Source organism: Coptis chinensis, chromosome 4 (genome assembly GCF_015680905.1).
Source record: "Coptis chinensis isolate HL-2020 chromosome 4, ASM1568090v1, whole genome shotgun sequence".
Taxonomy (NCBI): Eukaryota; Viridiplantae; Streptophyta; class Magnoliopsida; order Ranunculales; family Ranunculaceae; genus Coptis; species Coptis chinensis.
In genome coordinates, this window is record NC_141459.1 from 43374518 (window position 1) to 43398657 (window position 24140).

The 24140-nt window shown below is 37.9% G+C and overlaps 1 protein-coding gene, 1 long non-coding RNA gene and 1 pseudogene across 2 annotated transcripts; 2 read left to right on the top strand and 1 right to left on the bottom strand.

Moving 5' to 3' along the window:
- The first annotated feature begins 4747 nt into the window (after positions 1 to 4747).
- On the top strand, positions 4748 to 12154 carry LOC147503586 (uncharacterized). Its single transcript, XR_015220863.1, has 3 exons — positions 4748 to 4828; positions 9348 to 9436; positions 12017 to 12154. It is a non-coding gene; the product is annotated as an uncharacterized LOC147503586 (long non-coding RNA).
- On the top strand, positions 8207 to 9014 carry LOC147503587 (uncharacterized). Its single transcript, XM_086603696.1, has one exon. It carries the CDS (start codon positions 8268 to 8270, stop codon positions 9012 to 9014), a length of 747 nt encoding a protein of 248 aa, XP_086459822.1. The 5' UTR covers positions 8207 to 8267.
- A 2929-nt stretch (positions 12155 to 15083) lies between the features above and the next one.
- LOC147503588 (laccase-5 pseudogene) lies at positions 15084 to 20705 on the bottom strand (annotated as a pseudogene).
- Between the last annotated feature and the right edge of the window lie 3435 nt (positions 20706 to 24140).

The window sequence follows — 24140 nt, forward strand, 5'->3', positions numbered from 1 at the left end:
GGTACTTATAAAGATGAGGAGCTAAGGTTGATTTTATTATTTACTTAGTTGAATAGAGTAAGAATTATAATTGCAAGCGTCTTAACCATAGTGGTCTATTCATTTGGCGGTATCGAGAGTCGATTGTCGCCGAACCTAGACAACAATATACATGTCGCCGAAGGCCGTTTCATAGTTAGATCTTGTTGCTTGGGTGTACTCCATTCATCTCAAGAACCAAACATAATTCATCCCTCGAGGTATCCCTTGAGGTATGGGAGTAAAAGTTCTGTCTAGGGTGTCATTTGTTTTTTAATGAATATAAGGGGTTAAATTTCATCTTCCGAAGTGTTTCTCCTTAATCATTTGGGACCAAATCCAGGTTAGACCATAGAGAGTTTTCCTTGGCTACAATTTTGAATATCAGCCCCATGTGAGCTGCTTTGTTCCAAAGCTTCATGTTTGTAATACCTAATCCACCCTCCTCTTTTGTGAGCATGATTGTTTTTCTGCTAGCAGATGCATCTTTTTTACTAGATCAGGGCCACTCCATAAAAAGTTAGCACAAATCTTCTCAATTTTCTCTAACACAGCGTTGGGGATAATGAAAGTTCTTTCCCAATAAATATGCAGAGAATTCAAGACTGATTGAATCAGTTGTATTCTTCCAGCGAGTGAGAGAAATCTAGTCTTCCAATTAAAGATCTTGGCAGTAAAGGACTCTATTAGATAATAACATTCTCTTACACTGATCCTTGTGGAAACATGAGGCAACCCAAGGTATTTCACAGGGGGTTGGATCACCACCACCCAACCCATAAGGCCATAACAACTTCCAAAGCTAAAGCATCATCATCACTAACTCCATCAGTCATAAGAGTGCTTTTTAGGCATTAAAGTGTAGTCCTGTGGCATTGGAGAACATAGAGACAATAGCTGCTATTGCTAACATAGATGAATAGTCACCTCTGAAGAACAGTAAGATGTCATCAGCAAAACACATGTAAGAAATGTTTATTTCCTTGCACTTTGGATGTGCATTGAATTGCTTGTGCCTTAGACCTTGCTCAAGAAGTCTGCTCAAGTGCTCATGATGTCCGTAATCAAAACAAAGAGAAATGGAGATAAGGGGTCTCCTTGTCTGAGGCCCTTCTTCCCCGGAATAAAACCTTGTGAAGCACCATTAATAAGCACAGAATAATATGATGACATGAAGCACATTTTATCCAGCTAAGGAATTTTGGGGGAGAGTTATAGACAATGAGCTGATTTTCTATAGAGAGCCAACTAACAGTGTCAAAGGCTTTTTAATGTCAAGTTTTAGTGAGCATCTAGGGGAGATGTGTTTTCTAGTATAACCTCTAAGGAGTTAATGGGATAAAAGGGTATTATCCTGGATAGATCTTCCGGGGATAAAGGCGAATTGGGATAAAGAGGTGATTTTAGGCATTATATGTTGGAGTCTGGTTGTAAGGGTTTTAGAGACACATTTATAAATAGTATTGCAGTAGGATATTGGTCTACAATCTTCAGGCTTAGATGGGTTAGGAATTTTGGGAACAAGATAAATAAAAGTAGCATTAATACCCTTATTTAAAATACTTAAGGAGAAGATGAAATGAATTGCTCTAGAAAAATCAGCTCCCACCACAGTCCAACATGATTTGAAGAAAAATGAGTTATAGTCGTCAGACCAGGGGACTTGTTGTCATTCATGGAGAATAGTCTAGCCTTAATCTCCTCGTCAATGATATCTGATTCTAGAAGGGTAGCATCAACAGTTGTTATTGTGTTATACAAGAAAAGATCATTACGTGTTGTTCTTCACCTTTGGTTGGAGCGACTTCATGTCCCATTAATGACTTGAATTAATCAACAAAACCCCGAGAGTGCTTAATAGTTATCATGTTCTTGTCCATTTTGGTCGAGTCATGGACCCAATTTTTCCTTTGTTTTCTTCTCTCTAATCATATCATGGAAATAGGTATTGTTTCTATCCCCATATTTTAACAATAGATCCGGTTACAGCGGTTTCCGGATCTTCTTCCTCCATTCTTGCATTAGCAGATTGTAATTGGTTCTAGCCTCCTTCTCCTTATGATATATTGCTAAATCATTGGGAGAGTTGTGGAGAGTAGTTTGTAAGAGGATCAGCTCACTCTTAGCTTGTTCCACTTGAGCATGTAGATTTGAAAAATGCCTTCTTGATCACTACTTAAGTGAACTCTTAAGCAACTTCAGTTTAGAGACCAGAATAGATAGAGGATTGCCATAGACATGTAAGGGCCATGCTTGTAGAAGAGGCATTAAAATCTGGATGTAGCTTCCAGGCATTGGAAAATCTGAATGGGAAAGTTTTTTTTTTTTTTTTTTTTTTTATTTTCTCCTTCCAACTAAGAATAATGAGAGAGTGGTCGGATACCAGTGGTGGTGCAAAACAGACAGCAGTGTCTGGGTGGTCTAAAGACTAATTGTTGTTGATAAGAAGTCTGTCGAGCTTTCACTACATCAAAACAAAGGATTTAGGACAGACATGACACCCCAGAATAGGACGACTTCTAACTGTATAAAACTAAACCACGGCTAATTCCTGGCATTAGACAGCTTATATCAGTCTATTCATATTCGTCGGTTTTCTGCTGTCTGCTTCCATCTTCATCATGTTGTCGAAGTCACTCCCTTCCTTTGAGCCTAAAACCATTCCCCCCCAAAAAAAAATTGACCCAATTTGTTTCCCTCTTAAAATTTCAGGTTCCCAACAAATACCAATCTCTCACTCCGCCTTTTCTCTCACTACTATATTAACGTTTTTTGCGAAAAGAAGGTAACCACTTTTTTCTTTTTTTTTCCACTGAAATTGGTTTTGCACTTAAATCCCCAAATTCAACATCACAACATTCAATTTAAATTAAGCTATCCTCGATATCCAAAAAGAAACAAAAAAGAAAGGGACAATCCATTATTTTCTTTTCCCGGTTTGATTTCACGACTTGCCAACAAATTAAAGAATCCTCACATAGGTAATTCCTTCACTTTCGGTAGCAATCGTTTTGCTTATTAGTGTCTTTTTCTGTTTTGCTTAGGGGTTCATGTGTTATTCATGTTTTTTTGATTAGTGTGTTTCTTTTTTCTCGCTTTGCCGCCTGGGGTTTGCGTGTTATTCACTTTTTGCTGATTAGTGTCTTTCTTCTGTTTTGCCGCTTCGGGGGTTTGCATGTTATTCACTTTTTGCTGATTAGTGTATTTCTTCTGTTTTGCCGCTTCGGGGGTTTGCGTGTTATTCACTTTTTGCTGATTAGTATCTTTCTTCTGTTTTGCCGCTTCGGGGGTTTGCGTGTTATTCACATTTTGCTTGTTCTTCACTAACAAGTTTGTGATGTTTTGATTTAATAGGTTCTTCTCCTGTTGAAATTTTTCTTCAAGTAAAGGCTGAATTTTTCTCACTGCTTCTCTAAGGCAAGGTATAAAATAGTTTAACTATATTTATTCTTTGTTTCTAAGATTTAACTTTAGAACTAGGAAGTGTTGAACCTGTCGAAAATGGCTCTAACATCCATGTTAAGTCTGGAACAATCATTGTGAAGCTTTTAAGTGGAATCGTAGGAAGTCCAACGTTGTGAAGATTTGAAACAATCCTGTCAAGCTTATGTTAGAGCTGTTTTTACTGACAAGCTTTTAAGTGGCTCTGACTTAACATTTTGGAACAATCCTGTTTCAAAAGATTTAACAAATGATTGTTCTCTACCTCTTCCCTATACGTTGTGAAGATGGGCATACTAGAATTTGAAGTGGAATAGGAAAAGGAGTTGAAATCCATGTTAAGAAACTTGAAATTGAGATTAGGGACTTTCAAAAATTGATTGTTACTCGTACACTTGGGATTAAGAAGCTTGGCATTCCTTGCAAACATAGAAAATTAATATTGAAGTACATCCACAATTTATATTAAGATGATCGCATGCCCGCAATGCTAGGGTCGGTCATTGTTGTTTCATGCATGATCAAGTAGTATTTGGGGCTTGATGATAGCTTAAATTGTGTATCTCGTAGCTTTTGCACAAAGTGAATTTGGCTTTGAAAATTGTAGCCATCGAAAGCATCATGAAGCTGTTTTACAATATTCTAGCTTTAATTAGGCTATTCTCTATCATCACATTTTTTGTGTGATAAGTAGCGTTTGATTGTGAAGAGGTAAATTTAGCTAACGCATTGGGGGTGGTTCGTATAATTTTAATCATCTTCCTGCAATCCATATTTATCTAGTTTCGTTCTAACTTGCAAGATTAGTTTTTATGCATGATTGACATTATTATAGTGATCATGTGTTACTATTCGGTTTTATTTAATACAACCTTAATCAATGTCATGTACCTCAGTAAGGAAAACATAACAAAAACAAAAGAATAAAAGATTGGAGGCTAGAATTTAATATTAAATGCGAAAAATGAACTATACATTCTAGTTTCCAGAGAAACAAATATATTTGTTCCTAAAGAAATTTGTTCTCCTACTCTGCAATAGACATGTTATCCATGAGGGGAAATCTTTAAGAAAAGTGTATGTCCAATGATTCGTGAAGTTGTAAACCTACTGCGTTATATGTTTCATTTTATGTTATCCAGATATATGGGGTTTTGCTTGTTTTTCTTATTTGAAATTTCAAAACTTGAAACTTTTATTTTTGTTATGGGGTTTGCTTTTTTTTCTTATTTGAGTTTCAAAGATTGAAACTTTTATTTTTAGTTTTCAGTTTAACAAGTTTGTGTTGTTTTGATTTAATAGGTTCTTCTTCAGTTGGAATTTTCTTCAGGGAAAGGTTGAATTTTTCTCACTGCTTCTCCAAGGCAAGGTATAAAATGGTTTAACTTTCTTTATCATTTGTTTGTCATTTGTTGTGCTTCTCTTGTTATTTTATGTTATTATGTCGTTGGTATTATTGTTTTTATTCGATGGTATAAGTATAAGTATAGTTATGAGTTGTATTTTTTTTTTGTCAGTCTTTAAGAACATCAAGTACATGGTCGATTGAGTTAGGTATTTTTCATTGTTTGGATATTCAGCCTCTACTGATTTACAATATATATCTATAGATTTTAGTTTGAGTTGGACTAGTTTATTTCAAACTTTATATTTTCAAATAACCTGATTTCTTGTTTGTAAATGATATGACTTCTTTGGCATTAATTGGTCTTGGCCATAGAGAATAAAGAAGTTGCTATTAACATGAAATCACCAAGTGTCCTATATATATATATATATATTGTTTGCATTGTTACTGTAATTGTTCCAATCTTGAGCAAACTATTTAGACTTGGTAGGTGGGTTGTTGGGGTGCTAAGTGTGTTAGGAGGCAGAAAGGAATTTGAGTACCACTTTCTATGATATATACTTTTCCTAGGTTTCAAGTTCAATATTCTTTTTGAAATCATACTAATATTATATATGTTGATGTATTTATCTAGAAAATGTCTTCAATGCTTCCAAGCAAGAACTGGATGAAAGCACCGACTTCGTCTACTGAATACCTTCGAGGTATTAAATCATTCATCTAGTTCACGCAAGAGAAATTAGGAAAGGAACTTGATTGATATTGTTGTCCTTGTGCTAAGTGTCGTAATTTAAGGGGGAAGTCAACAGCAAAAGATATTGCCGAGCATCTTATCTGTGATGGTATAGACAAGACATATACATCATGGATACATCATGGATAGTCATCTTCCAAAAGTAGTAACTATGTTGAAGCTCCCACTAGTTCTTCTACTAGGGGTTCTGAAAATATGTTGCCAAGGATGGAAGAGATGGTCAATGACACATTTGGACAAAGTCATCCTGTTGACTTAGATGCATGTCTTAACGAAGTTGATGATGAAGATGATGATGGAGATTCACCCAATGCCATACCGCAGGATGTTCAATACGACAAGTTGATGGAAGATGCTTTAAAACCAATATATCCATCATGTCGGGGTGAAGATTCGAAATTATCGACGATGATTGACTTGTTGAGCATGAAGGCTAGACACAAGTGGTCTAATAGTAGCTTCACAGAGTTGTTGCAATTCCTTAAAAAGACTTTACCAGAAGAGAATACACTACCTGAGAAGACATATGCTGCTAAGAACTTGATCAAACCTCTTCGCATGAAGTGCGAAATTATTGATGCATGCCCAAATGATTGTATTATATACTGGGGTGATGAATATAAGGATTTGATTAGTTGTCCCACTTGTGGTGAAAACAGATGGCAACCGGTGAACCCATTAAAACCAAAGGCTAAGATTAAACCATGGAAGAAGCTAAGGTATTTTCCTTTGGCTGAGAGATTGCAAAAGATGTATAGCATACCATGGATTGCAGAGAATATGAAATGGCATGCAAATGCAGTTTCTGACCAACGCTATATGCGTCATCCTGTTGATTCTTCCATGTGGAACTCAATTAATCTTAAATGGCCTGAGTTTGCTGCGGAGCCACGTAATGTTAGATTAGGGATTGCAACAGATGAATTTAATCCATTTGGGAACAAAAATAGCATTTATAGTTGCTGGCCTGTTATGGTTACTCCATACAATTTGCCTCCATCATTGTGCATGCGGAAAGAGTTTACCATGTTGACACTTCTAATTCCTGGTCCAAGTAGCCCAGGGGATAACATCGATGTCTTCTTGCAACCTTTAATCGAAGAGCTAAAACAGTTATGGGGTCCTGGAGTTGAATCATATGACTCCCATGCTAAAGAGACATTCACTATGAAGGCAATTTGTTTGTGGGCTTATACACGATTTTCCCGCTTCACCATCTTTTCGGACGAAACGGGCGGGAAGGTATGCATGTCCTATTTGTAGTGAAGATATAGATTCTACTTGGGTGAAGCATGGAAAAAAGTTTGCTTATATGGGTCATCGAAAGTTCCTAGCGCACCGAATCATTGCTTTAGAGTCCGTAAGGCACAATTTAATGGAAAAGAAGAACACGGTAAAAGCGCCCCATTCGCTTAAAGGGTTCTCAAGTAAAAATTAAAATGAGCCAAATTCAGAACAAGTTTGGCAAGGTGCCGGATACACACCGGAAGGAAGGAAGAAGAAGAGAAAAAGAACTAAAGAACTAGAAAATTCAGCATTTTCAAAGGATTCTATCTTCTTTACATTGCCGTATTGGGAGGTATTTTTAACATTTGTGTAGTAGTATATCATGTAACTTTATGTATACATATCCATATATTCATTTATATATTTAATTCCTACAAAGATTCCGCCTATTTGCCACAATCTAGATGTGATGCACGTGGAAAAAAAATGTCATGGAGAATCTGTTTTGCAACAATCATGGGTACGTGTAAGAGTAAGGATGGACTCGAAGCCCGTGATGGACCTTAAAGCTAGGAAGATAAAGAAACACTTGTGGCGGTAATGAAGAATGACAAGTGGTCTTATCCAATAGGTGCTTTTTCTCTTCACACGGAGAGAGTTTTGCTTTGTAGAACTTTTGCACCAATTGAAGGTTCTGTTGGATATAGTGGAAATTGGAAACATAATGTGGACTTGGAGGATTTTCAGCTCAAGAACCTAAAATCCCATGACTATCACATCCTTTTACAACATTTATTACCCGTGTTATTGATGCATCTATTCAAAAACACAAGCCATTGCGTGAAGCTATTCGCCGCTTGTCTTTATTCTTTAACGCCTTATGCTCCAAAGTCATTTGTCGCGGCGAACCTTTTCGAACATGAGAAAACGATTGTGGAAACTTTGTGTGTCTTTGAAAAATACTTCCTTCGCGTTTTTGTTTCAATGATACACCTTGTTGTGCACTTAGCGGAAGAGGCACAAATTTGCGGACCTGTTAGATATAGGTGGATGTATCCTTTTGAGAGGTGAGTAAAGTTCTTTATATATATCTTTCTTGTGATTAGTATGTAGTAATTTTGTATTAATTAATGGCACATGCACAGGATGATGAAAACTTATAAAAGGTATGTAACCAATCAGACTTTTGTTGAGGGTTGCATCCAAGAGCAATACCTCGTGGAAGAGGCGATGATGTACTGTATGGAGTACATTCATGATGGCAACTTGGGAAGCCATAAGAATGGGAGAAGGGTGATCATGAATGAGGATATTGAAAGTGCACACCCTATGGATAAAAAGGGAAAGCAATATGTTCTTCCAAATATAGAGTATCAACAAGTTCGCAAGTGGGTTTTGACGCATTCTCTGGAAAATGCCGAGTGGGAAGAGTAAGTCGTGCATTTACCATTGTTTTGGTAGTCAATACTTGAGTTATGCATGTCAACTGTCCTGAATTTTTATTATTTTCACAGGAAGTACCAAGTATACCTCCAAAGTCAGAAATCAAGGGGTAAAAATCGTAGGGGCAGTCAAGCAAAAGAGTTGGACTACATTCCTTGGTTAAGACTACAACTACAAAATGAAAATGTATCTCCTTTCAAGAGGATTGTTGATGGTCCATCTTTTACAGCGGTGTCATATAATAGATACACAGCGAATGGGTATGTTTTTTATACGTCGGATTCGGAATCAACGACTACAACACAGAATAGTGGGGTTTCCATGAAGGCTGTGACTAGTTTTAGGGCAAGCGCCAAGGATAGGAACCTTGTTGATGACGAAGTCACTTACTATGGAGTTGTCAAAAGAATTCTTGAACTTGATTATGTAGAATTTAAACAAACTGTGTTCTACTGTGATTGGGTGCGCATTGAGGATAAAACAAATGGTTGCACAGTTGATCCTGATACGAACTTGGTATTTGTAAATCTTGGGAGGTTCATGAGGAATACAAGTGAGGTTGACGAGCCCTTTATTCTCGCTTCTGAAGCTAAACAAGTCTTTTATTGCCGGGATTTGAGTAGAGATAATTGGCATGTTGTCTTGGATGCTCCAAAGAGGTTGAGTCAAGAGATAGATGCTTATGAAGACCCATTGGTCTTCGAGGCCAGAACAAGTGCTAATGATTCTTCGTCAACAACTCTAATTGAGGATGCTCTAGAAGTTGCAGAAGACTGGATTTAATCTTAATGAATAATTTTTTTTTATGTTGATGAATAATCTTAATTGAGGACGTTCTTAGGAAACTTATCAATGAATAATCTTTTTTTTTATGGTTGATATTTATTGGAAAGTTTATTTGAATTGGGTATCTTTTGTTTCTATTCATCTTTTCCAATGGTACAGGTGAGTTAAACAGTATGGTTTGAACATCTTGGGTGTTCTGTTTAGTGGGTTTTTTCTGTTTTTAGTTTTTTCTTCGAGTGGTGCAACATATGATACATGCTACATCTATTCCATGTTTTGTTTAATTTCGTCGCCTTGGATTTTAACCATTTTGTTGAACTTTCTATTTAGGTAAAAAGAAGTCATGTCAGAAGCATCTGAAGCAAGTGGATTTGAAGCAAATGAATCTGAAGCAAGTGAGACGACGACAAAAACAAAAGGTAAAGTAACATTTTTTATTTGATTATTAATTTTTATTTAATAACGTAAGTTGGCTGGGAAAGTGTTAAACCTATAAAAATGACCCATGATAGTTGATTAGATCTTGGTCTTTTAGTGCATGACTTTCGATTGGCATGTACAACTGGTTTATGGCAATCTTCGCCCTAGGGCGTAGGACCATACCATATAGCCGGAAGCTTTTGATTCTTAAGAAATGCCAACCAACCGGAGAGCATCTCTCCAAAAGCAGCTTTGCTAGTATCCCAATATGGGTTAAGTTTTATAATGTTCCTCGGTTTCGTGGACACCGGAAGGAATGGAATACCTAGGAAGCAACATTGGGAATCCTCTCTACTTTGGATAGTACCACCAATACAATGAGGGTCTCTAACTTTGCTATAACTTCAACCATCGATCGCATTTGACATGTGGGTGCTTCTATCGGCCTTTGTACTTCCATCGTAGTAATGCTTTGAGCCTTTCTCACAATAACGGTTCCTAGACCGAAGAATTTCCATTCTCTCGGTCCGCATTTTACATAATGCTTGGTGATCAAACCGACGGATGAACCACCTGATGCCCGACAATGTTGGGCTGAAGTATTCGTTGAACTACCGGTTTCGGTAATACAATCAAGCGGTTGAATCGCCGGGTGAACAGCCGCACGACGACGCGACCGCCCTCCGGCATTGACTCCTTTTCGATTCGAGTTGCCGACCGCAATGTACTAACTTGGTCCACATGCGGTCTTTCCGACCGCCCTTTTTCAAAATCTCCTTCTTTGAAATTCGGCTTCGTCCTTAACTCGAATCCCGGATTTCATAGTCTCTTTTCTTTCAGAGGAATCTTTGTGATGAATCCTCGTTTGATTGTATCAAGGCTCGACGGATATTGTCCTTTGGTAGTAGGGCTCGAGGTTCTCGCTCCGCCCTAAATATGTATTATTGGTCCAACTTCTAATAAAACGAATTTTCATCCGTTTTCGCGGTAATGCATTTAGAAGGTGTAAAATGCAATTTAAGGAAAGAGAATGTCAATGTAACCGGTTTTGTTGGATTGTCCTAAGGAAATTTCCCCTGTTAGTTTGATGCTTGACTTGACACTTTCTATATCTCTATCCGTAATGTTTAGTGAATTCTTTGGATTAAAGATAGGGAACGAACCCGTCGTAAAGTTTTATTAACCGCCTTGAGTAAGTGCTCCCCGGCTTAGGTTATCTTTGCTTGTGCTGTGTAAGGTGCTTGTCCTTTGTAGAAGGACTAAGTAGTTCTTTTTCCCGTGGTTGTCTCTTTCTAGGGTCTCGTGGTCGGATCTTCCCTTGTTATTGTCGGGTTTTTTCCTGTTTTTTTATTGTGCGTATGGTTTGAACCGGATTCCGGGTTAGGTATCTAGGAGTCTCGTTGAGAAGGCGGGTGTAAGTGTAGTGCTTGTTAGCCCCGACCGAGGAATTGGCGAGAGAGAATGGCCTTGCACAGTATTCTCAAAGTCATATAAGTAGTGGGCGAGGGGGACCAGCGTCGGTAACGAAAGCAGAGTTAAGGGAATGGTTATTCCCGAGTTGGTTAATTCATCTCCCCGTTGTTGAGTGAATCGATCCGGATGTAGTACTTTAAGTGTTAAGCATTTTTTTTAGTAGCTAGTAGCACCCGAAGGAAGTAAGTACTCACCCTCCAAGTAGCTAGTGTGCTCAAGAGAGAAAGGAAATGTGAATGTTGTAAGTCAATACAACTTCTCTAAGGCCGAAGTTTTTACTACTTAAATCCATTTCAATGTTGGAGGCGGGTCAATTAACTGCCTTAAAAAGCATGAAAATAGGCGCTTTTAACGAGATCACGAAGTTTGAGGTCATATTTTGGTAAATAGAAAGAATAAAATGGGATTGTTGCTCTTGAAAAGCGAGCACTATACTATTTCTTAGAAAACGGAATCGAATCAACTAAGTCATGCCTAATCACTCACTCACGAAGAAGTGAGGAAAGCCCAATATCTCATGGGGGTGCTCCCTGCCTTCCTCGATTGATTTATATCCATACTGATTTTGACACCGCCTATTCAGAAATAAAAAATAAGAAATGAAGAAAAAAACTCAGATACCATAAAAGATTACTACTATCACGTTTTCTTTGATTAATTTACAACTGTAATAGGATGAATTATCAATCATAAAGTCATTGTATTGTTCCATTATTTTTCTGTTCCATTACCATTTTGAAGAGCTAGCCATGTATGAAAGGTTCATCACTGTCTTTCACAATCGAACTATACTTTGTGTGCACGAAAGTAAGCACTTCCATATAGGCATTTAGAGAGGTCAAGAACCGTTTTTATATGAAGCTTTAGCTTCACCATCCATCCCTATATATATATATCCCGGACATCATACATTAGAAAGGGAAATCATATTTCTCACAAAAATGGTTTTCAATCACGGTCATGTTAATTAGGTCATTTGATCTTTATCCACAGATCATTTGACAAATAGAACACAATAAATTGATTTTGTCTATTATCATTTTTCTAGTAGTGAAACTTTTCAAGGCCCTATTTGTACTTAATCGGTTGCTAATTAATCCACTTAGGTCCAAGATTCCAAGTGGAGTTTACTGATGATGGACAAGCTACTAGACAGTATCGAGCAAAGTATGCCACTATAGTCGGGCAGGTGGCTAGGACACACTGCCCACCTATGTACAAGGACTGGGCAGAAGTTCCAGATTTAACAAAGGATGCTTTGTGGAAGAAAGTATTGGTAAGTGCAAGTCACTCCACCTGATTTTATTTCAGTAAACATTTTAATTTGTATTGTATCCAAATTTGTTTAATAATGATTTTGACATGTCCAATTTACAGGTTGAAATTGATCTTCCACTCATCCAAAAAAAAGAATGCACTCTTCGTGAAGTTTAATACAACTTGGAAGCAGAAAAAATATGAACTTCGTCAGGTGTATGATAAATTTCCAACAGATGCAAAGTTAAAAAGAAATGTTCCTAGCAAGGTGAAAAAGGAAGAATGGGAGGCATTCGTCGACATGTGCTCAATGTAAGAGGATAAAACCAAGCGATTCAATGGAAAGTTAGCAAGGGAACAAATGAAGAACCCACATACAACCGGGTAGAATGGGAGCAGTTCCAGTTATTGAAAGCAGTTGGTAAACATCTATTTAATGCCATAAAATTATCGTATGCACTCAACTATTATTAGTCTTTATCTACATATTTGTTTAATATGTTACGAAAAAAAAAAAAAATAGCCCAACCGGGTGAGGTTTCAAGGACGTAAGGATATGTGGCCATCCATACGAGGAGAGATGGGAGTTGCATCAATTTTGAACAAAGCAATCTCTTGTAAGAGACAACGAGACATTTATTTAGTAATTGCTTATGTTTGTATGACCAGGTATTACGCATTACTTAAGAAACGGTGACTTTGATTTCTTTTGTAGGAGGAAATTGATGACTTGTTAGCAATGAGCCTAATATAGTGGAAAGGGATCTAGACAATGATCCCGTTGCTTTGGTGTGATGCTGCTTCCCATCTTGTTTTTTTTTTTCTAGTGGGTTTTCTCTTAAGTTCTACCTAAACTTTTGTTTGCTTAATAGGTTATTGGTCGTGATGGAAGAGGGCGTGTTCGTGGTCTAGGTAGTGGTGTCACTAAGACTGTTTACCATGCTTCAGCTCCTTATAAGGAGATTGCTCAAAGAGAGAAGAGAGCGCGTGAAAACAGTGAGTCAGGCTATGAGGCGATCATGGTAAGACTTGATGAAGCAGACAAGGCTCGCAAGATACTTGAGGATGAAGTTGCAGACCTTAAGCGACAATCTTCAGGGCTTGGAAATGCATCTCAGGTAATAATGTGTTAATTTAATTATGTCTAGACTAAGAATATGAACATAGCATATGTCCCTTATTAAGTTAGGAGGAAGTGGATGGGGTTTCACCAAGTTCTCTCACATTGATTATGTTAGATAGAAGGCAGAGAACATGATTGTGTCTGGTGTCAATGCCAAGCTTCTTGGATGCCAAGACCCATGATATTTTTACTTAGGCACTTTATCTGTTTTGGCCTTAACAAACCCAATATCAGGACATGAGCTTGAACATAGTTTATTTAGTCATGATTCTAATTCTCTTGTTTTGGTCTATTTAGTCGAAGGAATACTTATAGCATAGGTCTGTATGGCCTGAGCTTGAACATAGTTTATTATGATTTAGGACTAACTTAAGAAAATAAACTTAGCTTTAACGCAGCGAAACTTGGCTGTTTGAACTCAATCAATACCATCTCTTAATGCATAGAGATTTCTTTTTGCTTTGACATGAAGAACTGCTTGTCTGCATGCACCAGACTTTACTTTGTTTGTACTGTGTTCCCTTTCTTTGCTTTAGCCGTTCATTCTTTGCTCGAGAATGAACGGCTTGTGTGTGTGCGTTTGTGTTAAATTTTTTGTTTTCTATTACATATTTCATCTCCCTTAAACTAAAAATTATTGTTGGATTGTCTAGGTTTTGTTTATTTTGTTTGTTTTTCAATGTTTTTTAGTTATGTTTCAAATGGTAGTAGTCTTTTTCTTAGTACAAGAGTAAGGCTGAAATAATAAGTATAAAAAAGATATGCTCCAATAAATATGAGATTCCTAAATATTGTAGAATCACCATCCGATATCTTAGTTTGAAAGGGAGAGAATGAAAACAAGCAAAGTTTCTCTCGACCATCATTTGTTTTATTGGCCCATGTCGCCCGACTTGGCCACCACAACTTCCCACATTTCATTTCTTTAACTTGACCGCTAAACTTTCTCATATTCAACCCCACGACCTCTCAACGGCTACAATACAAACCAACGTTCTCTTCCTTTGACTTCATTTCCCAAGTGTATATATTGCATTCTCTTCAAACTTTGTCCATTTTTAGATTTTTAACTTAAAAGTGCATGTTGAGTGTTTGGTTGAAAGTTGAAATGTTATAATTAACTAATTTCTTCCTCACTGCTCATCACAAATTTCAGATGAAAATTAAATGATTGCAGATCATGAGAACCCCTATAGGATTGAAGGGAACCTTTGATTAAGTAAACTAGCAATGTAAGTTCTCGCATTATAATTTTTATGGCAGTGTAATAAGTACCAGGAAGGAAAAATTAGAAAACAAAATGTATAGCTATGTTCTTGGTTTCGCTCTGGAAAGAAGCAGATGGTTCACTCCTCAATCGTCATTTGGGCATTTGGCAATAGCTTAGCTTAATCATTTTGTAGAAGATTATGTAAAGAACTAGAAAAGCTTAGGCCTAAGGTTTGTCTATTTGTTCTAGACCTTGATGCCCTACGAGCGACGCGCGTGAGTCCCCCAATCTTAGAATGAAAGAATGGATTAAGAAAACATGGCTTTATTGGTTATTCATTTCTAGGCCATTTACCTGAGCAGGGTGTAGATGGCCATTTACCTTTTGAATGACGATTGTAGCTCAAGGAGGAAAAGTAGGGAACAAATATGACATCAGCCTCACTTGAGTTGAGGACTCTTACGACACTAGAACCACTATTCTAGTCACGAAAACTCGAAGAAAGAAGATCCAATGTGAGCCAATATTCAATACTGTTCTGCAAATTTAGACCCCGGGGTAATCAGGGATCCTTTTTTTTATATCAGGCCACACAATCTCCTTGAGCTTTCCAGTCTAGGAGCGCAAAATGGAACTCGGGAGGCATATCATACATAAACACTTTCAAAGACACCTTACTCGATTTACATATCACCCCTGTTGAAAACTTTCCAGATAACTTTTTAGATAACCATGAATGGTTGTTTGAATCACAATGCATTAGCCATGTACCTGGATTATCTGCAACAAATCTAATAACGGCCCATCCACCAACTGGTACACCCACCGTGTTCCTATGGGGCGGGTCAACAAAGTTAAATTTAGCCGGATCAGTTCTCGGGTTGAAATTGCCAAAACCCTCCAAAAGGATAAAGAAGTCTGATCCATGAAGATGAATAGGGTGGTTTTCAGTTACAAATATATTTGTATCTTGTAGTACCAATTGAACTGTTGTCCCAAATTTCAACCTCAGAGGCTTCTATACCACGCATGGGAGTCCAAAGAGCCCGACTTACGTTACGTGTAGTCGAACCGAGTTGGTGGGATTGGTGGGAAATTTGTAGTAAAAACACCATTAACACCTCTATAGTAAGCTTGAAGTATGGATAATGTAGATGGCAAAACAAAGGAAACGTTGTTCATGCTAGCAAAGTGAAGTTGGTTCCATTTGGACCTTGACAAGTACGGCCCGGCGACACGGGTTAAGGCCCAAACCCACTGTGAAGAAGAGGCTTACATCAACATCGGCAGGGACTTTGGGAGTAAGATAGGAGGAGCTTCTAAGGCTTGTAGTGAAGGCTGTGGTAGTTCGAGTATCATTGTAGGCAGGAGAAATGGAAAAATGGGTCGAGGGTCATTTGCATTTGGACTTCGACTTTGAATGGGCCTTTGTTGATGGACATGGTACTGACTTGTATTCAAGAATAGCAGTCGTTGTGGTGTTATCAAAGGCTACAATCGGTGGAGCACTAGCGTAAGCACGGGCCGCCATGTAGTAACGCCCAGCCGGTTAATCCGTAGTGATAAGTACATCAGTGGTTTGGCCTGGGCCCAACATGATAACTGCTGCAGTCTTTTATTCGTAGATTGGTCTCTATGAAATGATATCAATTACAAAGAGAAGCAGTTCAGTCAATTGCTTGTTCACCAAAGTAGTTTTATGATGCAAGATCTTTCATATGTTTGGAAGAGGCTCATGGGGCACTGGTTAGAAACTTAGAATGGAGTTTTCTGTTTATCGAGGTAGCTTTCACATAGGCAGTTCTTCGGGCTTGTCTTTCTTCTTTTTGTCTCTTTGCTTGTGTTGCTAGGTGATCCTCTAGTGTGGAGTTATTGTGCACCTAATACTCTGTGTCCTCTCCAATTTCCAATGGTTGGTTGTAACTTGTAGTTGCCTCTCCAATTTCCATAAGCTGGTTTGAGTTTAAATTTGTTCATGATGTCGGTCCGAGTGTATATATCTTGCCTCAGTATTATTTTCAAGAAGTATAATTTCAGAGAAGCATTTGTGAAAAATATTACAGAGGTCTTGCATTATTTCAGAGGTGTCAAAAATATTTCAGAGGTCTTGGAACTCTTGGTCTGAGTGTCTCAAACCAGCATTTGTGAAAAATTTTTTTTTTGCCACCTAAGACCTCTCCAATTTCTACACTGCTGCGAGTCGAATGTTTCTCAATGCAATAATGCAGAACTATGTGAAAATGCAGGTCTTCTGGTTGAATAGAAGTTTTAGGCTGTGTTTAGCATGAGAAGTAACTCGGTGGATTTCTAGTTATCTTCTACAGTTGTACTTCAATATTCAAGATCTCTTCTATCTAGATGAGAGGAGGAATCGATCTAGCAGTTCAAACTGGATGAGAGTTCCCATGGTTTGATGTTTTTGTTGTGACAGTGAAGTTGTTAACTAGTTTCTGTCTCAATTCCTTGTGCCAGAAGGTAATACAAAGAAGTTCTCTGATAAATCCTTTTCCTAAACAAAGACTGAAAATAATCTATTCATCGAAATTGATGAGATGAAGTTAGTTTTGGTTAGGGAAGGATGGAAAATATCCTAACGATACATGCACATGTACTAGTATATTTTAAAGGTAGATGTTTCCATAGTTATTAACTGCCAACAGCTCAATCCTAACTGTTATATTCCTGATAACATTTCTTGCCATGTATTATAGTGAACATTAAGTGACAAACTTTTGGAAATGCATACTGAAGATCATTTCATCAATGATTGAACTCTTGGGTGCTTTTGGTTCTTGTGTTCAGTAAGCTATTTAAAGTCTCTAACGCTACATTAATTTCCTTGTTTTTTTTTAGGAAATACAACAATCACCAGTTCAGGATGATTCCCGCAATATCCGACCTCAATCTACAACTTGTCACTTGAAGAGTTTCATAACAAAGACTGTGGTTGCACTTGGAGAAGTCTGCACCTATTTAATGACACTTCCAAGTTCGTATAATGTCCGAATCGATGAGATACTCGATGATTTTGCACCGTTGTATGAAGGAGATGGAAGACTTGGAGATATCGTGCTTGGTGACGTGATTACTTGGCCAAAAAATTACGTGGTTTTTCATTGATCGATGAAGCTTTTAAATCGACAAAAACTTATCTTCTTTTGCCGTGCTTTGTAAATCCAAGTACATAGTTGTTTTTTGGTCTTTGGATAGTGTTTCAAGCTAGTTATTGAATACTTGAGCACCAAGATTAAGTTCAAATATTTTGGTATTTTGTCAAACTTCAAGTTTTATAGTATATATGGTATTGCAATGTAAACATTTTGGATGGAATGATGAATATAAAGATGTTTTGGTACTTAAGTTTGATTATGGTTTCTTAATTATAGTGTAGTTTGAATTTAAATTATTTGGGTAGCCAATCATATTGAAGCAGCAGGTGCATCCAATAAATTAGATTTTCAAATACTCTACTGTCATTAGCCGTCTGCAATAAGGGATTGAAACTATTCAATTTTGTTTTTTGATCGAGCAGGACGCAGCTCTAGACAATCTTGCGGTCGTGGTTTTAAACCCAAAACCACGGCCATTAGCCGTCCACAAAACTAATTTCTCGACGGCCACTAGCTGTCTTTGTAGTTCAAATAATGGACAGCCACTAACCGTCGAGAATAAATACCACGGCATTTTTAACAACGGCTTATGAGACAGTCAATAGCCGTCGAGATTGACCAATCTCAACAGATCTAAGCCGTCCTAAATCAGCTGTTTTGACATAGTGATGATACGACAAACCAAAATAGGCATAAGAAGGTACTTATGCCTCATACTATGGCCTCTAGCTAGACTAGCCACTAAAACCTTGGGAATGTCATATAGGAAACATCCCTCAGCTAAAACAAGGAAAACGTCACCAGCGGTATTATGTGCAAAAGTATACTGCCAATCCCCTAAAATATTCATCATAATGAAGAACATGGTAAGGCCTACGTTAAGGGACAGGCTACCAAGGGTTATGTTATACTGCCCTCGGTCAATTACATGAAAAACTCCTCCCCCATAAGTCTCATGAAAGTACTCATAGTTATAAAGGTATGCATTATTAGTCATATATCCCCATGAGTTTGTAGGAATAGGCATAGGCATTCCCACAACAAAAGCAACCAAAAACTTGCTGAAATCCATTGTCGTATCATTAACTACAACAGAGAACACTTGTTCTCTATCTGGTTGACAAAAGAACTTTGAATTATTATAGAAATATTCAGTAAGTTAAGGTGCATACGAGTCATCAGGACTTACCAGTAGATGCTGCAATCTTGACTACACGATTATATCGCGGAACCATCCTCCATAGGTGTCGCTTCGGAACAAATCTTTAAAAGACTGCTCCAGTATGAGTGTAGGAGAGTTCATTTCAACAAAAACACTCTAGGACTGCTGGAAACAACCTTGGAAAAAACCACAAAAAATCAGAAGTGAAACTAACTGCAAAGGCCAAGGTGCGGGTCGTGCTATTGAATGGTTGTGGAAGGGCTCGGGGCGCGCTCTTGTCTTACTTGATTTCCAAGCACTTTAGCTCGGGACACGCTTGGAATTTACCTATGAAGGGCGCGGGGCGCGCTCTTGTTTTGGACGATGTCCAGGCACTTGAGGGTGTGGCACGCTCAGGAATAGGCAAGCTAGGGCGCATGGCGCACTCCGTGTACCTTGAGTGCTCTGACTTGAAAAGTGGAAAAGAAAAGTGAGAGATAACAAAGAGAGGTGCAAGGTGAGAGGTGTGGTGGCATGTGGAGTGTAGAGTGAACCAAGGTTTTATAGAAGTTTAGTTTCTTAATCGAGTTCCACCAGTTGCCCAGATTGTTAAGGCAACTTGATGGAAACAGAATATTTCTAAAACCCACAATGGAAACAGACCAGATTCATTATTCCAAAAACAAACCTAATAGTTTAATGGGTTGAACTTAAAATAGCAACTTTCCAATTCCATTCCTTAAAATTTTCACCACTACACACTAGTTAATCCTAGTTACACCAAATTAGTAACACTCTGTGCATAATCATATTCTGACAAACTTGCAACAAATACTTCCAAAATGGTGGATAGAGGAAACAAAACAATGTTGAACAATTAATGCCACCCCCAAACAAATCGGGAAGGTGGGATTCATAAAAAACAACAACATGCTCGGATAAAAATTTAATTAAACTTAAAATTATACTAACAACCAAATATTCGACAACAATTACATAATTCAAAATGAACTACTTAACTAAACAACTAAAAATAAAATTCTACTAAAAACAGGAAAAAATTCCTAAACACAAAATTCCTAAACTACGAGCCACGAGCTGAGGATGGTTCCGAATCATCAGTCCTACGTCAACGACGTTCATGCCTCTCAGACTCGTCAGAAGTAGAACTCTGATAGGGCGGCAAGCATCGTCGAACTTCCACTTGGAACTTCCACTGACTCTCTAGATATGCGTTCATGGATTCCTCACGCTGGACTAGGGTCTCCATGGTAGCCTGGAGCTCTTGGTAACTAGCACTGAGCCCCTCAAAATTCTGATGGATGTTCACCTACCTAGTCCGCATATCCACACAAATGGTATTAAGAGAACGCATGCCACGATGAAGCAATGCCATGCATTCTCCAGCAGAAGTAGCCTTCTCCAAGGCATCGACCTCAAAACATGCCGTATCTTCCTCATCATCATCAGAATCAACAACCCTATCTTTAGGCAACCGCCACGTCTTCTGAATACATTCCGAATAAATTTTTGCATTTGAATGCAACTTCAACATAATCTGCTCAGTTTTCGGAATAGCACCAAACAACAACATGAGCTTAGTAATTAATGCAGGGTAGGGTGCAAAATGGTTTCCAACGCCTCTAATGATATTTAACACAAAGTTGAAGATGCAAAAATCATACCTCTTCTCCTGCAATACCCACAGAACATGCAGACTGTTCAAACTGATATCATTGACTTTCGAGGTGCCAATGATGTTCTTACCAACCCACTGAGCTATAACCAGCTGGTTGGTTCTCAGAGACGACTGTCGAACACAATGCGATCTCACATTGTACTCTCCTTCCAAAATAGTCTCTCTCATCAATGACTCTATTCCACCCCACTGCGATTCCTGTACTGTGACTACGAGGTTGTGTCTTGGCTCAACGCCCAGAATCCTACCCAACATACCCGTACAAACTTCTCTCCTCGTCCTATTCACCTTAACAAAAATCCTCTTACCATCAATTTCCCTCTTTTTGTAAAAATTCAAAACCAAATCCGGATGGTAAAAATCATTGGTCAAATACCACAACTTCGTCCACCTCCTATGCCTCATCTCATCACCATAAAAGGGGGGAAATTGGTCGAAGGTGAAAACTTGTTTGGGAAGAATTTTGTGATTTTTAGCGGCCATTGAGGTTTTTTAATTCGAAAATGGGATTAGGGTAAGGTGGGGGAGAGATAATCTAACAAGGAATTGAATTTTGGTTTGAGTGGAGTGGCGCGCGATTCCTTTTTTTTTTTTTTTTTTTTTGGTTTCACTCGAACTGATGGAGGCGTGAAGTGAAGGCGACGCTCGCGAAGCGTTTTGGGCTATTTTGGAGACTCACGTGCGAGGCACGTGACTGCGAGGTTTTGGGCCCAAGCCCAAACAAACTTGAAAAATACCCATTCTGTTCTTATGCGCGCAAACTTAAAACCGAAATTCTCGATTCGTTAACGGTCCGATTTTTGTAAATGAGTTATTAAAACGATCAGCAGAGAATTTCCAATCCAATGATCCATAAAAACTCTATTCTAACCGTGGTTGACATATAAGAAGATTGAAAATGCCTCGAAGTGCGTGCATGACATAAGTTATGCGATCAAATGAAATCTAAATTTATAGATATTGTCAGCCCAAATCAAAATACGACTAAACAACATTAACAACAAGAATAGAAAGTTGAGAGATCAAGAAAAGGAAAGACTCAAACACCCTACCCCCAAACAAATTTTAGACAACATAGTTTAAAAAAATTTGTTTAAAAACGTGGTTCTTTTAAAGTTAGATTCCCGAGACTTGCTAGATTACTATTTTGATGGTTTTACTTTTTATGAATACGGATTAATATAAGGGAAAACAATAAAGCAATAAGGATATAATTCACACCATAGAGAAACATGACTCAAAACCCGATAAAACATGTAAGAGTGGAAAACGTGAATTATGTTAAACGTGGACTTAGGATTCGGTACTTACAGCCACACACTACAAAAGGAGGGCCTGGTTACCTGAATGGTGAACTTACCAATATATGGAAGTGACAAGAAGTACACCAAATACAAAGGTCAGTCCTCATAGACAAGGTCCTGTAAAAGGACATCCCCCACATCAGGGGACATTAACTCGTGAAAATGTTTTAACCGTTGGCCATTGACTTGAAATGTACTATTGTCCTTGGGATTTATTAAGGTGATTGCCCCGTAAGCGGTGACTTCAGTAACCAGAAAAGGACCAGACCAACTGGTTTTCAATTTCCCTGGGAAAATATGCAAACATGAGTTGTAAAGCAAGACCTTTTGACCAACTACAAAATCTTTACGCAAAATTTGTTTATCATGAACACGTTTCATGTTAGCTTTATAATCCTTTGCGAGATCATAAGAATCGCTGTGGATTTCTTCAAGCTCATTTAATTGTAATTTGCGCTTGACACCCGCCTCATCAAAATTGAAGTTAAGGCTTTTTATAGCCCACATAGCACGGTGCTCCAATTTAACAGGCAAGTGACAAGGTTTTCCAAATACAAGTCTAAAAGGAGACATACGTATAGGAGTTTTAAAAGCAGTCATATACACCCATAAGACATCATTTAGACGCTTAGACCAATCTTTCCTATCAGGATTCACAGTTGTTTCTAATATTTTTTTAATTTCCCTATTAGAGACTTCTACTTGGCCACTAGTTTATGGATGATAAGGTGTTGCCACCTTATGGGTAACTCCATATTTTTTAACTAGAGAAGCAACAACTTTGTTGCAAAAATATGTTCCGCCATCACTAATGATAGCTTTAGGAATGGCTAACCGACAAAAAATGTATTCCTTAACAAAAAACACGGCTGTCTTATGGTCATTGTTACGGCAACCCATGGCCTCTATTCATTTTGACACGTAGTCTACAACAACAAGAATATAAATAAAACCGTGGGAAATAGGAAAAGGACCCATGAAAGCAATACCCCATACATCAAACATTTCTACTACCATAATGGGATTTAAGGGTATCATATTATGTTTGGTGATTTGCCCCAGTTGTTGGCAACGAACACATGTCTTGCAATGCACTTGGGCATCTTTAAAAAGGGTAGGCCAATAAAACCCACATTGAAGAACTTTAGCCACTGTTTTCATACCACTAAAATGGCCACCACACTCTTTGTCATGACAAAACGATAGAACCTCATTATATTCCCACTAGGGAATACAACGACGAATAATCTGATCCGCACAATACTTAAAAAAGTAGAGCTCATTCCAGTAGTATAGCTTAACTCTGGCCAAGAACTTCTTACGTTCATTTCTTGACCAAACATCAAGAATAATATCAGAAGCTAAATAATTCACAATGTCAGCATACCATGGTGCATAAAAAATAGCATAAAGATGCTCATTTGGAAAAAAAGTCAGGTATGGACTCAGAATCACTATCATTGTCATTTGTTAGTTTAGATAAGTGGTCGGCAACTACATTTTCGACCCCTCGTTTATCTTTAATTTCTAAGGTGAACTATTGCAGGAGAAGAATCCATCAGATCAATCTCTGTTTAACATCCTTTTTTGCGAGGATGTACCTAAGGGTTGCATGGTCCGTGTAAATTAAAGTCTTAGTACCAACCAAATAAGGACGAAACTTATCTAAAGCATAAACCATAGCTAACAATTCTTTTTTCGTAGTTATATAATTTCTTTGAGCATCGTTTAAAGTTTTACTAGAATAATAAATAACAGTGGACTTATCATCTAGTTTTTGTCCTAACACAGCACCAATAGCATAATCACTAGCATCACACATAAGTCCGAAAGGTTTAGACCAATCGGGAGGCTGTATAATCATTGCAGATGTTAAAATCGCCTTTAAAGTTTCAAAAGCCTGTTTACAGTTATAATTGAAATAAAAAATGGCATCTTTTAAAAGCAGATTAGTTAAAGGCCTAGCTATTTTAGAAAAATCCTTGATAAAACGCCTATAAAAACCTGCATGGCCTAAAAAGGCTCGAATGTCACGGGCAATCCGTGGTATAGGTAGAGATGCTATCTTATCTAATTTGGCCTTACCTAGCACTATTCCTTTTTTTTTTACCATAAAATGACATTTTTCCCAATTTAAAACCAGACTCTTCTCCTCACACCATGTCAAAACCTTAGATAGGTTAGACAGGCAGTCACTGAAAGAGTCTCCATAGATAGAAAAATCATCCATGAAACGTTCTACCATGTCACTAAATATATGAATCATACACCGCTGGAAAGTACCAGGAGCATTACAAAGGCCAAAAGGCATTCGTTTATAGGCGTATGTTCCAAAAGGACATGTGAAGGTAGTCTTTTTTTGGTCATCAATATCAATAATAATTTG

Excerpts from the sequence above, each read along its gene's own strand:
- LOC147503587 (XM_086603696.1), top strand. The coding sequence starts at position 8,268 with ATGTCAACTGTCCTGAATTTTTATTATTTTCACAGGAAGTACCAAGTA.